Source organism: Mustela nigripes, chromosome 2 (assembly GCF_022355385.1).
Source record: "Mustela nigripes isolate SB6536 chromosome 2, MUSNIG.SB6536, whole genome shotgun sequence".
In the NCBI taxonomy this organism is placed as follows: Eukaryota; Metazoa; Chordata; class Mammalia; order Carnivora; family Mustelidae; genus Mustela; species Mustela nigripes.
In genome coordinates, this window is record NC_081558.1 from 163454178 (window position 1) to 163468236 (window position 14059).

At 39.7% G+C, this 14059-nt stretch overlaps 1 protein-coding gene across 1 annotated transcript in view; it reads left to right on the forward strand.

Annotated features, from left to right (window-relative positions):
* The window catches only part of GUCA1C (guanylate cyclase activator 1C), a 29479-nt gene extending 19710 nt beyond the window's left edge, over nt 1-9769 (forward strand). The window contains exons 3-4 of the mRNA XM_059388134.1: nt 655-742; nt 9600-9769. Of these exons, the coding sequence (XP_059244117.1) occupies nt 655-742; nt 9600-9769 (258 nt within the window). The remainder of the gene's footprint in view (nt 1-654; nt 743-9599) is intronic.
* The last annotated feature ends 4290 nt before the right edge of the window (nt 9770-14059 follow it).

Consider the following 14059-nt stretch of genomic DNA (forward strand, 5'->3'; position numbering starts at 1 on the left):
ATATTGGTCACTTAATTTAATCACCTGGAGATGGAGGAGAAGTCGAGAATGGTTAAATTTTCCCTCCAGGAAAGCTGGAAATGTCATTTTCCCTGGGCCCCCTGACAGCTGTAATGATGAAGGTGCTGGCAGTGAGAGAAATACCGTGTCCTTCCAAGGCGTATATATCTGTCTTCCCAGTCGATCATTCCACAAAAGGGCAAAAAGGACCAGAGGTGCCAATGTCAGAAGCTAGAGGGGAAGCCTTAGATGCTTACAGAATATCCTTTCGTGTTTCTCCATAAAATCAATGATAATTGGTCTGAAGTTGAGAGCATTGTCTATTTTCTAGGTCCAGAATTCTTACGACAGTGGCTGCTACAGTTTTTTTCTCCAGTAGACTTTTAGTATCTTTTGTGACCTAATGTGTTGAATGGATCCCTTTTCTGCTCTATAATATCAAATTCAGATTGTATTCAGTTAATTAAATTTCTAAGCCTCATTACCCTGAACTGACATATAATTTTTTTATTTATTTTTAACAACTAGAACAGGTTGGACAGCCAAAATGACATGAACACATCCTCAAATTCTGTCACATTGTGGGTAGAAATGTCACAGAAATGTATTTGCTTCCAGCAAAGTTGAACTTTCTGATTTAATTTCTCTTTGCAGGCTGTTCAGGCCCTCAACGGCCAGCAAACTCTGAGTCCTGAAGAATTTACTGACTTGGTTTTTCATAAGATCGATATAAACAATGATGGTAAGGCAATTACTCTCCTTGGGCTTACTTTTTAAAAAAAATCTACAAAGTAGTAGATGGTGGTGAGGGAATGCCATTAGGCAAAAGCATGAACCTTTCAAGAAAATCGTAGTTTTGATATCACTTGGGCTTCATAATTTGGCCAATTCAATGTTCTCCAGTCAGTACAATTAAATTGAGTAAATATTTATTGAAAAAATACACACACACACACGCATACACACACATACATACACACACATATTTTCAGTTCGTGATGCTTGATACTTTGGGATATATGAACAAAGTAAAGGGAGGTACAAGGAAAGAAAAGTAGGAAAATATGATTTGAAGGACTCTCTTGTTTGCTTTGGGGTATGTTCTAGTAATTATTACTTTCTACTGCAGGTGTCGCATCAACTTGCCAATAAACGCAAGTTTTCCATAGTATAAAAATCATTTCTTCAATTGTGTAATTTAATTCTACTCTCATATTTTCCCCTTCCCTTTGAATACACACTTCTGGGCAGAGTTATTGCATTTGCCTTCATTTCTGTTCTTCGTACCTTTTCTACATTTCTACTCTTTCTGCTCATTTTTCCATCTGCTATTGCTACCCTCAAATCTGGCTTCCTCTTTAGCTCAGAGAAGGCAAACTTCTTGTTCAGAAACTGAGTGAAAGGGAAGATGCAGACATTCTGGGAGAAGGGGAAATGCTTACACGGAAAGACTTTGATCTCAGTAAACTGATAGGGGAGCATATTGGTTGGGGATTGAGGAAGCCTATCTAGGAATGTTCCTTGAAAACAGAAAGTTTGACATTGTGGAAAATATGCAGTTAGTAAGTGATTTAAGTGGGGAAAAGGGATGGATATGAGGTATTGGGACTCCAGCCATGGTTGCCATCAATCCAAGGTAATTTTTTCCAAAGAACCAACATGACCGCCATAGGTCACTTCTTTTAATGGGCACTAGAGGGCAGTAGACACCCATGTTGAGTGTGGCAGTTGGCACACGTCTACTGTGGATGGGATGGTGAGGGGGCTGGGAGGGAGTTCATATGAAACCGCCACTATGAATGAGCCAAACAACTGGACAAGAGTATAAATCTCAGAATAACACTTTAGAAATACATCAATAGCATTAATCTCCCTCTTAGGACCTAGTCCTAGTTTGCTTCACTTTAATTTCAAGTTAGCATGCTCATTTTCTAAATGGCCAAGATCAGAGCCATTTGGTTGTAATCACTTATCTTTGGGTCTATCTAGATTGAGGGTAAAATAAGTCAGTTCATGTGAACACTTGCAAAACACAGATTCCGACTACCCAGAATTGACAAGGAAACTAAGTGAGGGTAGACAAGGACCAGAGAAATGGAGAGTGGAAGATCTTAGGAGGTAATGACAATTTCATTTAAAATATGCAACTGAAAATTCTAATCACCAAACAGGACAAATACTGTAGGTTTTCTTCTGTTTTAGTTTTTAATCTTAGAGGTGCTAGAGTATGGCAGGGATTGGAGTAGAAATGATAAAACATTTCAGGCTGGGGCTGAAATCATTGACCAAAGAACAAGTATTGTGGAAATTGATGGGATATTGTGAATGTTTCAGATTTAGTAATACAATAAAGGTCAAAAGGGCAGGTCAAGAATGCTTGAAAATATCTCTGGATCCTGCATCTAGGGATGGAAGTGGGAGGAAAGGAAAAGTGACCTCTCCTGGAGAACTTTGAGGATTGTGTTCTCCTTGAGAAGGGGCTTGATTTCTTTTAGTGTGAAGGAACAGATCATGTGTTCCAGAAAACAAGAAAATGATGCAGGACTCTCTATTTATTATCTAAACAGTTTCCTTACAAACAAAGTGTAAGGAACCAGTAAAATGGGAGAATGTGAGTGGAAGGGCCTAGAAAAAGAAAGAGAGGGTTGCAAAAGGATGCAAATCTAGAAGAATGAAGGTGTTTTCTTGGGCAATAACTAAGGATATCTGCAGCCCAGGAAACGGGCTCTTTGGTCTGAAAAGAATATGTCAAAAGAAAGAGAATATATTATGGTTTCTGGAATGGCTTAGAGAACTAATCATGCAAATCATTCCCTCTGATGGAAATGTGTATTTAAGAAAAAAAGATGTGTATCATTGTCTTTACAATGAAGATATCAAATAAACTAGTTGCATTTTGGAACAACAGTGAACCACTGTTTCTTGGCAAATGCATATACACAACTGAAACTGAAAGAATTTGCTTTTATATGCAAATTATTGGAGGTTGTTGTATCATCTCATCAAGAGACAGCTGGATCATTCTCTATATCAAGAAAAGGATGCTGAAATTGTACATTTGGACAAAGACAGACTGGAGCACCAGAAGGCAAGGAAAAGAAAGTAATGAAGACATAGAGGGTTGATATTTGCAGAAGTATAAAAAGATTTTCCCAGTATTTGACATAGGAAAATAAAGTGTTTCACTCCCATATGAGAGTAAGCACCACTGGGGAAAATGTCTATTTATCTTTGAACAGATCTAAGTGTATATACCTTGAATAAGACTTTTTAAATTGTTGATTATTATTGTTATCAAAACATTAGTGTTGGGAGAAATAGAAATATTAGTCAAGTTTACCAGAATAGTGTTGACTGTGTGCCAATGTATTTTTTAATTTTTCAAAATGAAAAGCAAGCATACTATTGGTATCTGATAATCCAGTAAATGTTGAAACCGAAGATAAAGAAGATCACAATACAGCAGGATACAACTTTAGGAACATAGACAAACATCGCAATTTGACTGCAATTGTTTACAACAGAATGACCAACATCAAATTTGTTGAGATAAAAAAATACACAACAGCTGTGAAGTATTCTATACGTGATCATCATAGTAGTTAGCAAATCAAAGTTGGAAGACAAATCAAAAGAGAGGGATAGGATAAATGTTAAGAAAACAAAAAGATGCGATTCTACAAACTCCATGAGGGCAAGAACTATTTCTGTTTTATGTCCTTTGGTATTTCTTACATGCTCACACTTCCTGACATGTACTAGTAGCTTTTTGAATAGTTCTTAGATGAATGAGTGGTAAGAAGATGTCATGAAAAGTGAAGGAAGAAATAAAAAAGAAACAAGCACAATATGCAATTTTTTTAAAAAGATTTATTTCTTTATTGGAGAGAGAGCAAGAGAATGAGAAAGAGAGCACATGCACACACTAGTGGGGGAAGGGGCAGAGGGAGAGAGGGACAAGCAGACTCCTCACTGAGTAGGAAAGCCAAAACAGGGCTCCATTCTAGAACCCTGAGATCAAGACCCAAGCTGAATTCAAGAATCAGAAGCTTAGCTGACTGAACCATATAGGCCCTCCACAACATGCAATGTTATCTGTAGGAAGAAAGATAACATCTGCAATGTTATCTGTCTAGACTACTTTGGAAATTAACATACATGTGTGTATGCTCAATTCACAAAATTTAAGTGCAATTGATTAGCAGGAGTTAATTACTCCTGGAAAGTGAAACTGCAGGGACAGAAAGAGATGATGGGGGGATTCTTTCATTTCATTACACCTTTTTGTAGTGCTTAAGTTTTGTATCATGAGCATGTATTATTGTAATAATTCAACAAGAAATTTTTTTATTCTTATATTATGAACAAAAGCATCAGGAAGGAAAACTTGAAGAGAATGACAAAGACAGAAGATTGAAGTTCAATATTCAATGTTATTGAGGAATGAAAACAGGCAGGACAGCAAGACAAGTCAGGATAAATGATTAAGCATGGAATTCTGCAGCCTTTCCTGCAGGAAGAATAGCAAGCGTGTTCTACCATCCACTGCCTAGGAGTCATTCTTGACATGATTTAGGAAGATTTATGGTTGCTGTTCACAGTGTAAGTGCAGAAAGCGTCCAGAAGTTTAACCTGGCGCCAAACAGGATAGGGGCAGCGGAGACGTCAGTGGCTCATAATACTATACCATGAAAGTGAAAAGAGACAGAACAAGGCCCAAGATGAAATGAAAGAGGTAATTATTGGGTGGATATCTTGGGTAAAAGAAAACAGGGACAGGACATGAAGACATTTTATTGAGCAGTTACCCAGAAGGACCACTGTCGTCAGTCAGAACATTGATTGTAGAAAGCCACAAAAGTCACAGCGACTCAAACTGGGAAGCAGAACTACCAGGGAGAAGAGGGCATCGGGTTTTCTCATACAAGAGAAGAAACTGCTGCACTTAAAAACTGGGCTGTAGAATGCTGCTAAATGCCGCTAGCGCCACCTTGCTAGTGACTACAAAACTGTGTCCTGTAAAATCTTCACTGGTTCCCTGGCACTTGAAAATCTGGTCGTTCTCATCTCCTGAGACCCTGCCACCAACCTTCCCCCCTGCTCCCCCCCCACCCTGTTCCCATTTCTGCTAATTTCCCAGCCCCACTATACTGTTCACCAACTTCTAATTTAAAAGCATTAGAAAGAATTGATAAAAAGTCCTTTACACAGGCTGGTTTCTTTTAAAACCAGGTTGACTTCTTTAGAGCAAAAATGATAATGTGGGCTTGTATAGGAAATCTTGGCTTTTCTTTTGAGGGGAGCGGGTAGGAGACCTTTTTTTGTTTTGTTATGAAAGATAATATAGGAGGTTAATGGGAAGAAATACAGGACCCAGGAATATCAACAAGATGAACAGATTGCAAAAAGAGGCTAAAGAAAATATTCACATATTTCATCAATTCACATTTTCATCAGTGATATTTCATCAATTCACTATATCATCAATGAAGCTGCTGAAATCGATAGTGGGTGATGGAAGAGCATTGACCTTCAGGGTCCCCAGGAGGAGAGAATGTATCCACAAACACAACAAACAACACTAAATCATGTAGCTATAAGTGATGTGTATATGTATATTTCAACATGTAAAAATAAAATTGTGTCCTTTTGAATTATGCCTTACAAATACTGAAATATGTCTTGAAACATACAGCAAAATAATACAAACTCAAACAATTGTTTAAGATCCTTCTGAGCTCTGTGATCTCCAGCTCAGTCACCTCTTAACTGGCTTTGACTCTATGCTGGTAGGTTTTTTTTTTTTTTTGAAGGAAGCTTCTGGACCTGCATAGGCAATACTTTTTAGACAGATTCAGATATCATCCTTTTAATTTGTTTGGGCATAAATCTGCAGGCAAATTTAAAGGGATTAGGAAGCAATGTTTAAGAGCATCAGATAAAAGAAAGCAGTTTGTCAGCATGTTTTCTGAGCACCTGTCACATTCCAGAACGGTAACATCGGAGGAAATGGCACTTGTAGCTGGGACTTACTAAGTGTTTGATGAGTAAGTGAATGAATGCTAAGTGCTAGAGGGAAAAGAGGAAAATTCCAAAGTAAGTACTTTAAACAGAAATAGTAAGTGTTGTCAGTTGGTATAGGTAGAAGTTGGCTTAATTTCAAAAAAAAATTTTTATGGGAAGTGGTTAGGTAACAGGAAAAAAATAAATATGCAGAGTTCACACATGTTTTGAGAAAAGAGGAAAAACAACAGCAAAGACTTCCATCCTGTAATTTGCTAAGGGAGTAGGACTTAAAAGTTCTCATCACAAGAAAAAAAAAGTGTAAAGTGTAACTTCTGTGCAGTGGTGGATTTTGCAATATGTGCATGCATCAAATCGTTACATTGTATACCTTAAACTGAAACAGTGTTATATCTCAATTTTTTTAAAAAAAATATTTTTAAAAGAAATTCCATCTTTTCTCTCTTTGCCATACCAGTAGCCTATGTTGCTTTTTACTTGACATGGTGACTATACCCTCCACACCCTCAGACACAGCTCTTTCCTCTAGCACTGGTGACAGTGGACAAGTGTATAACTGAGTGATCGAAACCCACTTCAGTTACCCTGTCTCCACTCTCACTTCTCTTTTGGTTATGCGAAGCCCCTAGAAATTTGAAAAGCTTTTGCTTGGGGAATTTAGCAGCTATGATTTCCCTTTGCCAAAATTGATAAGATTGTTTTGTTGCTGTTGTTTATGGTTCCCATGACCCAACATGCCACACCAAGGCTGTCCCCAGCCCCACACTTACTACTCCTCATTTTGTTTTTTCTCTTTAACTTTGGTTCATTCCATTCCATGGTTATACATCCCCTGTGAGACATAGATGACTTCATGCTTACCCTGTGCATCTTGCACAAACTTCTTTGGCATAAGGAAAACATAAGGAACAAAAAGATTCAATTTCCATTTAAAAAACATGTTTTAGAATTTTGCTACTGAAACCAAGAGGAAGGTATCTTATGAGAATGTGATGATCCATGCTTATTTATATTTGAATCACTATCGTGGTGTTTGGATATTTGATTTTATCCACTAAAGAATATCTCAGGTCCTGCTGACTATTTGCCTCAGATGTTCATTCTCTAGTTACTGAATGTTCTTGGTTTGTCTTTGGCTGCCCTTCCACATAGCCACAAAACCTATTTTGTACAATCACTCTGAGATCAGAACTACATCTATACCCCTTGACTTGAAGACATTCATGTGCAACCACATCCCAGCAGACTCTAAGCCCAGGGCAGGTAGTGATCCAGTGAGGCCAAAGAAAAGACCTGGAGACAGCAATCAAGACATAGGGTTATTTGTTTGTTTGCTTGCTTGCTTTTGTTTTTATTTTTAAAGATTTTATTATTTATTTGAGAGAAAGAGAGAAAGTGGGCAGAGGGAGGAGGAGAGAGAGAAGCAGACTACCTGTTGAGCAGGGAGCCTGATGTGGGACAAGACAGAGGTTTATTGGGAGAATTTACATATAGGGAAGCCAGGAGTGGCCTCCTGGCTGGAACAACTGCTGCAGACATCTCTGTGCATCAAGTTTTATATCCTAGTAATTTAACCTAGCAACTATTAGTGGCCCTTCCCTTCCTTGCATGGAGAGAGCTTCCAAGGAAACCAAGGTCTGCCACCTGGACACTTTTTTTAAGGGAGATACTCCAGGTTGGCCAACCCCAGGGCTCCTGATCACTTGAACACTAAACAATGCATTCTACAGCACATTCTGCCTGATGGGACTATAGAGAGAGGACAGGATTTCTACATTTTCAAGACAGTGATTAACAAGGGCATTTGGAGGTGCTTACACAAACGAGCTATCCAGCATGTACCATAAAGCTCATAATTACAAACAAATGAGTCAACAGAGAACCCCCATCCTTCCAAAATGTTGAAAAGTTGTCTTGTGGGATGAGGCTTGTGGCAAAACATAGCAACCATGGTACACGGGTATAAGGCAATGGTTTTATAGCCTGGGACTCGCCAGGGTGGGTCCACGGCTTAAATCAAACTGATGAAATTATGAATCAAAAATGAGAGGGGGGCAGGAGTGGCTCAGGTGGTTGAGTGTCCAACTCTTGATCACAGCTCAGGTCTTGATCTCAGGGTTGTAAGTTCAAGCTCCACACTGGGCTCCATGCTGGGCATGAAGCCTACTTTAAAAAAAAAAAAAAACAAAAAAAAAACACAGAAGACGGCCTACCACTAATTATATGTGGAATGAATTAATGTTTAACTTTTTTAGGGGAAGCTGGGGGGCTCAGTTGGTTAAGCATCTGACTCTCGGTTTGGCTCAGGGTCCTGAGCTTGAGCCCCACATTGAGCTCCACGCTCAGTGTGGAGTCTGCTTGTTCTTCTCCTTCCCCTTGCACATGCTCTCTCTGTGTGTGTCTCTCTCTCTGTCTCAAATAAATAAGATCTTAAAAAAAAAAATGTTTAACCTTCCTCACAGCTTTGGATAGTCCCTGGAATTATTTCCTTAGAGAAGAAGGTTGAAAACAACCTTAAACATTGTCATTTCCTCCTGATCTTAGAAATCAGCAATATTCATGTTCCTATCACTTGCTCATGTCTTCAAGATTAAATGTCAAATAATCGATACTGTGTAGAGACATGACTGTGTATGTGAACACAAGTGCATTGTTAATGTTCTCCACTCAAAAACAGATTGTAGTTGGGGCTCCTGGGTTGTTCAGTTGGTTAAGCTTTGGACTCTTGATTTTAGCTCAGGTCATGATCTCAGGGTCATGAGCTTGAGCCCTGCATCAGGCTCTGCACTGGCCATGGAGCCTGCTTGATATTCTCTCTCTCTTTCTCCATCTGCCCCTCCCCCGCCCCTTAAAAATTAGATTGTATTTGTCATCGATATTTTCTCTGGCAACCCTACCATTGAATGCCTTTTTGTGTAAGGATTTTTTTTATTAATTTTTTAATTTTTTTATAAACATGTATTTTTATCCCCAGGGGTACAGGTCTGTGAATTGCCAGGTTTACACACTTCATAGCACTCACCAAAGCACATACCCTCCCCAATGTCCATAACCCCACCCCCCCTTCTCCCAACCCCCCTCCCCCCAGCAACCCTCAGTTTGTTTTGTGAGATTAAGAGTCACTTATGGTTTGTCTCCCTCCCAATCCCATCTTGTTTCATTGATTCTTCTCCTACCCACTTAAGCACCCATGTTGCATCACCACTTCCTCATATCAGGGAGATCATATGATAGTTGTCTTTCTCTGCTTGACTTATTTCGCTAAGCATGATACGCTCTAGTTCCATCCATGTTGTCGCAAATGGCAAGATTTCATTTCTTTTGATGGCTGCATAGTATTCTATTGTGTATATATTCCATATCTTCTTTATCCATTCATCTGTTGATGGACATCTAGGTTTTGTGTAAGGATTTTGTGAATACCTTTTTCTGTAAGGATATTCAAAGAATTGGGAGTCTGGTTGAGGTGAAAGGATGTCAGAAGAATATCAAGAAAAGTACTAGGGAATATACTGTATACACAAGTGATTGGTATGAACAAGGCTCTTGTTAATTGTTCATTTATTATTTTCTAGGAGAATTGACGTTAGAAGAATTTATCAATGGCATGGAAAAAGATGAAGATCTTCTGGAGATTGTTTCCAAGAGCTTTGACTTTTCTAATGTACTGAAAGTGATCTATAATGAGAAACAGTCAGACACAGATGGGAGGCTTCCTTCAAGCCACGTGAGAAGGCTGATCTAGGGAAGGTGGAAATGAAGCAGCTGTGAGCCATGAGAATGCCTTTTCCAACTTTCAGTGGATGCAAGACTTTCGGTTGAGAAGAGATGAAATTCTCCCATGTACATGCTATTGATTTCAGGTTTTTATTATAATTGGTATCGGCTTATGAATACATCACTTAAGTCCCATGAATACTTCCATAAAGATCTTGGGCAAAATAATTGTTGCTCTTCTATCTATATTAGTGGTTTCTCTACAGATTAGAGCATGATGCTTAAACTGAAGGATTATCTCCATCCTTTAAAATAGTGCTCACATGTTTATTTCCTTGCATGCCTAAATTAATGTGCATCTTGAAATAGACCTGGATAATCTGGGCAGTGTCTCCATACTTTAACATTGTTCTTAAACATGCATTCAGCAAATATGTTTGTTGCCTCGTGGCTTCTGTCGTATCTCTCTACTATCAGTGACCGAGTTCCGGTCTACAGAGAAACTTTTTTCTTCCCTTTTTCTCCTATTCTTACCCTGAATCCTGTCTTGAGTCAGTAATAATGTTCTGCTCCAAAGGAAAGGTCTTAAGCTTTGTAGTAAAAGGAGAAAATTTCAGGCTGGGCAATGAGAATGTTTCTGCTGATTTGTTGTAAATCTGGGTCCAGTTGTGCATGAAAATGGGATGCATCATCTGTAATTATTATGCCAGTTGGGGGTTTGATTAGAACAGCAGACAGCCAGGCTATGCAACAACAAGCACTTGACATTTTAAATGGTCCTGACATTATAGCTCTGACATTTCATTTTTTATATCCTTTCCAAAAAATGAAATGATGAATGAGATTTCTTGATGGGTTAGAACTTTTAAGTTTTGGGTTCTGTATCATGGGCCCATTAATGCATCTGTCAATGCAAGGCTTTCTTGTGGGAACACAGTGGAGGCTGAAGAGCAGATGTGAGCTCTCTTTATATTAAGACATTTGTAATTATGCTTTCATATTCAGATTTGGGCTAAACACACACAACTGAAACTACAAAAACAGACTTGGATGGCCCTGTCTCCCTTGTGGTTACAGATGTGGATAAAAATGTGGATTAGAGATACAGATGAGGCATGCATGGTGGTAGAAATGAAGTATAAATGGAGGTAGAGAAGTTATAGATGAAGGTACAGATGAAAATGCAGAGGAAGGTAGTCTAGATGGGTGTGGAAATATTCTGTGGTTTTCAAAAAGAATTTGAGGAGATTCGCAAAGAGGTGCACAATGTATGTTGAAGAAAAAGTATTGCTGGTAGAATAAGTAAGAAAAATCATCACAGCCATAATGACACAAAGTTCTACTCATTTGCTGACAGTGGGCTATCCATTGGACTCTGAGCTTTCTAGCAGTAGAAGGGAAAAGGAAAACATCCTGACAGTCTTATCCAAGCAACAGCTTTATCTTGGAAGTGGCATTGGATTTCATCAGCCCGTTCCTTTGAGGCACCTAATGTCCTTTCCACAGAAAACTGGGTCCCAGCGTCCCCTTCCAACCTTATACGTCCTAGTAACCCTGACCTTTCCCCTTTGTTCTTCTAGCCAAGGAGGGTAGCTGCTTCCAGCCTTTTTTGTGTTGCTTCTTCAATGTCCTCCCTTTGCTTTTTCACTCCTCCAATGTCTTTCTCACTAATACTTTATGTTAATGCTGTGAATCAGTGTGATTTCTGTTTCCTTGACTGGATCCTCACTGATTCTGTGCCTCAACAGACTGAAAGGTCAGTCCTCATTCAGGTGTGTAACCCACCCCCTCCTTTCCTTGCATGCCTTGATATTTGCTCTGGAACTGTGCTGAGTGGGCTTGTTTAATCCTAATGGCCCAGTGGTGTGGCTGTTATCCCCACTTTATGTCTGGCACCTGAGACTCAGAGAAGTGATACCACTTTCTTAGAGTCCCTGCCTGGTAGTGTCCCTTTAGCACCACCTATAGACTGAGCTTTATAGGGAAACAGCCAGCAAAGGAGAAAGGTACTGAGAAGGACACCAGTCTAGCATCACAGAGCAAAAAATGGAAGGATAAAGTTGGAGCCAAGTGTATATAGCTTAATCTTCAGCACATTTGGAAGGCAGCTATGCTCACCACTATACCACCAATGCTGCACTATCATCACATTTGGGATAGTTGGTGTGAACCAAGTAGACACCTTAGGAAACACCCTCACCCCCATAGTTTCTACAGTTAGAGCATCCAAGGTCTGCTCTACCACAGGCCTCATCTTATACTTTATGCTTTCAACCCTGTAGTTCTCCTCTGGCTTCACCCTGTTGCCCCTTACCTGGATCCTCCTCCACCCATCACCCCCTTTGGAATCATGACTGATTTGTCTAGTGCACTCAAGTTAGGTTTTGGTTTTTCCCTGGATCTGCCTCGGAGATTTCTAATCTCTGTTCCATGCCCTTTATGTGGTGCTCATGCCTCCCAAGTTGACCCCAAGGCTTATGGTGAAGAGGCAAGAGTGGTACCCCCTTCCATTTTCAAAGAAGAGTGTCATCTGTAAGCAGGGAAGACAGGCCCACATAGTACAACTTTGTTAGCTTCTTAGGGAAAAAGGTTAGTGGGTACAGAGAATGTGAAGATAGTAGCTGCTTGTGATAAGAAAACAGTTCATGAAATAGTTATCTGCCCCATAGTTTTGCTGAGGATAGTCCTAAGAAGGGGAATAGTCTGAAATTCAGGTACAAAAGAATTTAGATTAATTCATGGTAAGGTAAGACAGAAAAAAAAAAGAGGTCAGAAAAACAGAACTACATCCTTTCCCTCATCTCCATCTCTCTCTCTCTTTTAAGATTTATTTATTTATATGAGAGGGAGAGAGAGAGTAAGTTGGAGGGGCGGAGGGAGGGGGAGAGAATCTGGAGCAGACTCTGCCTGAGTGTGAAGTTGATCTCATGACTCTGAGATCATGACCCAAGCCCAAATCAAGAGTTGGAGTCTTAACCGACTGAGCCACCCAGGTGACTCCCTCAAGTCTCTTAAGGTCTATCTCTTAAGGTCTATCTCCCCAGGATCATGTTCCTTCCCCAGGCTTTCCTCTGTAGCTTAGTGCCATGAGCCTGGTCCAGGAAATAGTCCTAATCTACATATGAAGGCATGTTACTTGAATGAACTGGGGATTTTAAAATAAATCCCTTCCTCCTTCAGATGACGAGCTTTAAGTAGAACCTACTGCCCAGTGACTTTTTTTTTTTGCAAGGTTTTGTTTTGTTTGTTTGTTTGTTTATTTATTTATTTATTTATTTGACAGAGAGATCACACATAGGCAGAGAGAGAGGAGGAAGCAGGCTCCCTGCCAAGCAGAGAGCCTGACGTGGGGCTCGATCCCAGGACTCTGGGATCATGACCTGAGCTGAAGGCAGACTTTAACCCACTGAGCCACCCGGGCACCCCTTAATTTTTTAATTTAAGCAGAATTCCATGTGTTTCCTCCCAGTGATTTTACAGTAAAATTTCAAGTAAGTAATTTTATGACAAGTAGGGCCTAGTGTGTGAAGAACCTCAACAACCTTAGGTTAATGTCTAGACTATCACTTCCGTTTACCAAAAGGAGACTATCACTTCTGTTTACCAAAAGGCAGTGTTCCAACCAGCATTATAACCATCTAATGAGAATCAGCATCCTCCAACACATTCTTCTCTCTGTTTCTACAATGGCTAGATGTTCTGAAGGAAAGACACTATTTTAAAAAAAGATAAGGTATTAAAATATTTGATCATCTTAATCTTATAAAAGTGACACCCCCTCCAAGAGATTAAAATCATATCACATCTCTCTATGGATTTGAAGATGCACCGGAAGATGGCCTGCGTCTTTGGTCCCAAGTCTTGAGAAAGAAAGGATGATAAAAGAGGAAAAGAGATGAGTGGCAGCTGGTCCAGGATAAGAACAAGCTCTAATATGATTTCTCTTCTTTCTCCTCATGTCAGTAGCTGATGACCAGCTGCTCCTTCAATTAAGCCTTGGTTCTTTCTGGCAGGGACATGGAACATTTCACCTAGAGAAACACCTGCTGATACAGAACAGGGGTTTAGATCACAAGGATAGGCTGTGGGGGCAGGACAATGGTTTAATTGGGGCAAATATTTCCTTTTTTTATTTCCAAAAGGTGTTGGCACAAATGTAATGTGGAATTAAATGAGAAAAGTGGTTTGTTTAAAATTAAATATATGACCAAAAGGGGAAGTGAAGGGACCTAAAGGAAGGACTAGCACATTGAAGAAACAATATGACGGCTGGAGACAGCCCGCTGCTCTGCCTACCCTCCACCCCCCACTTATATTA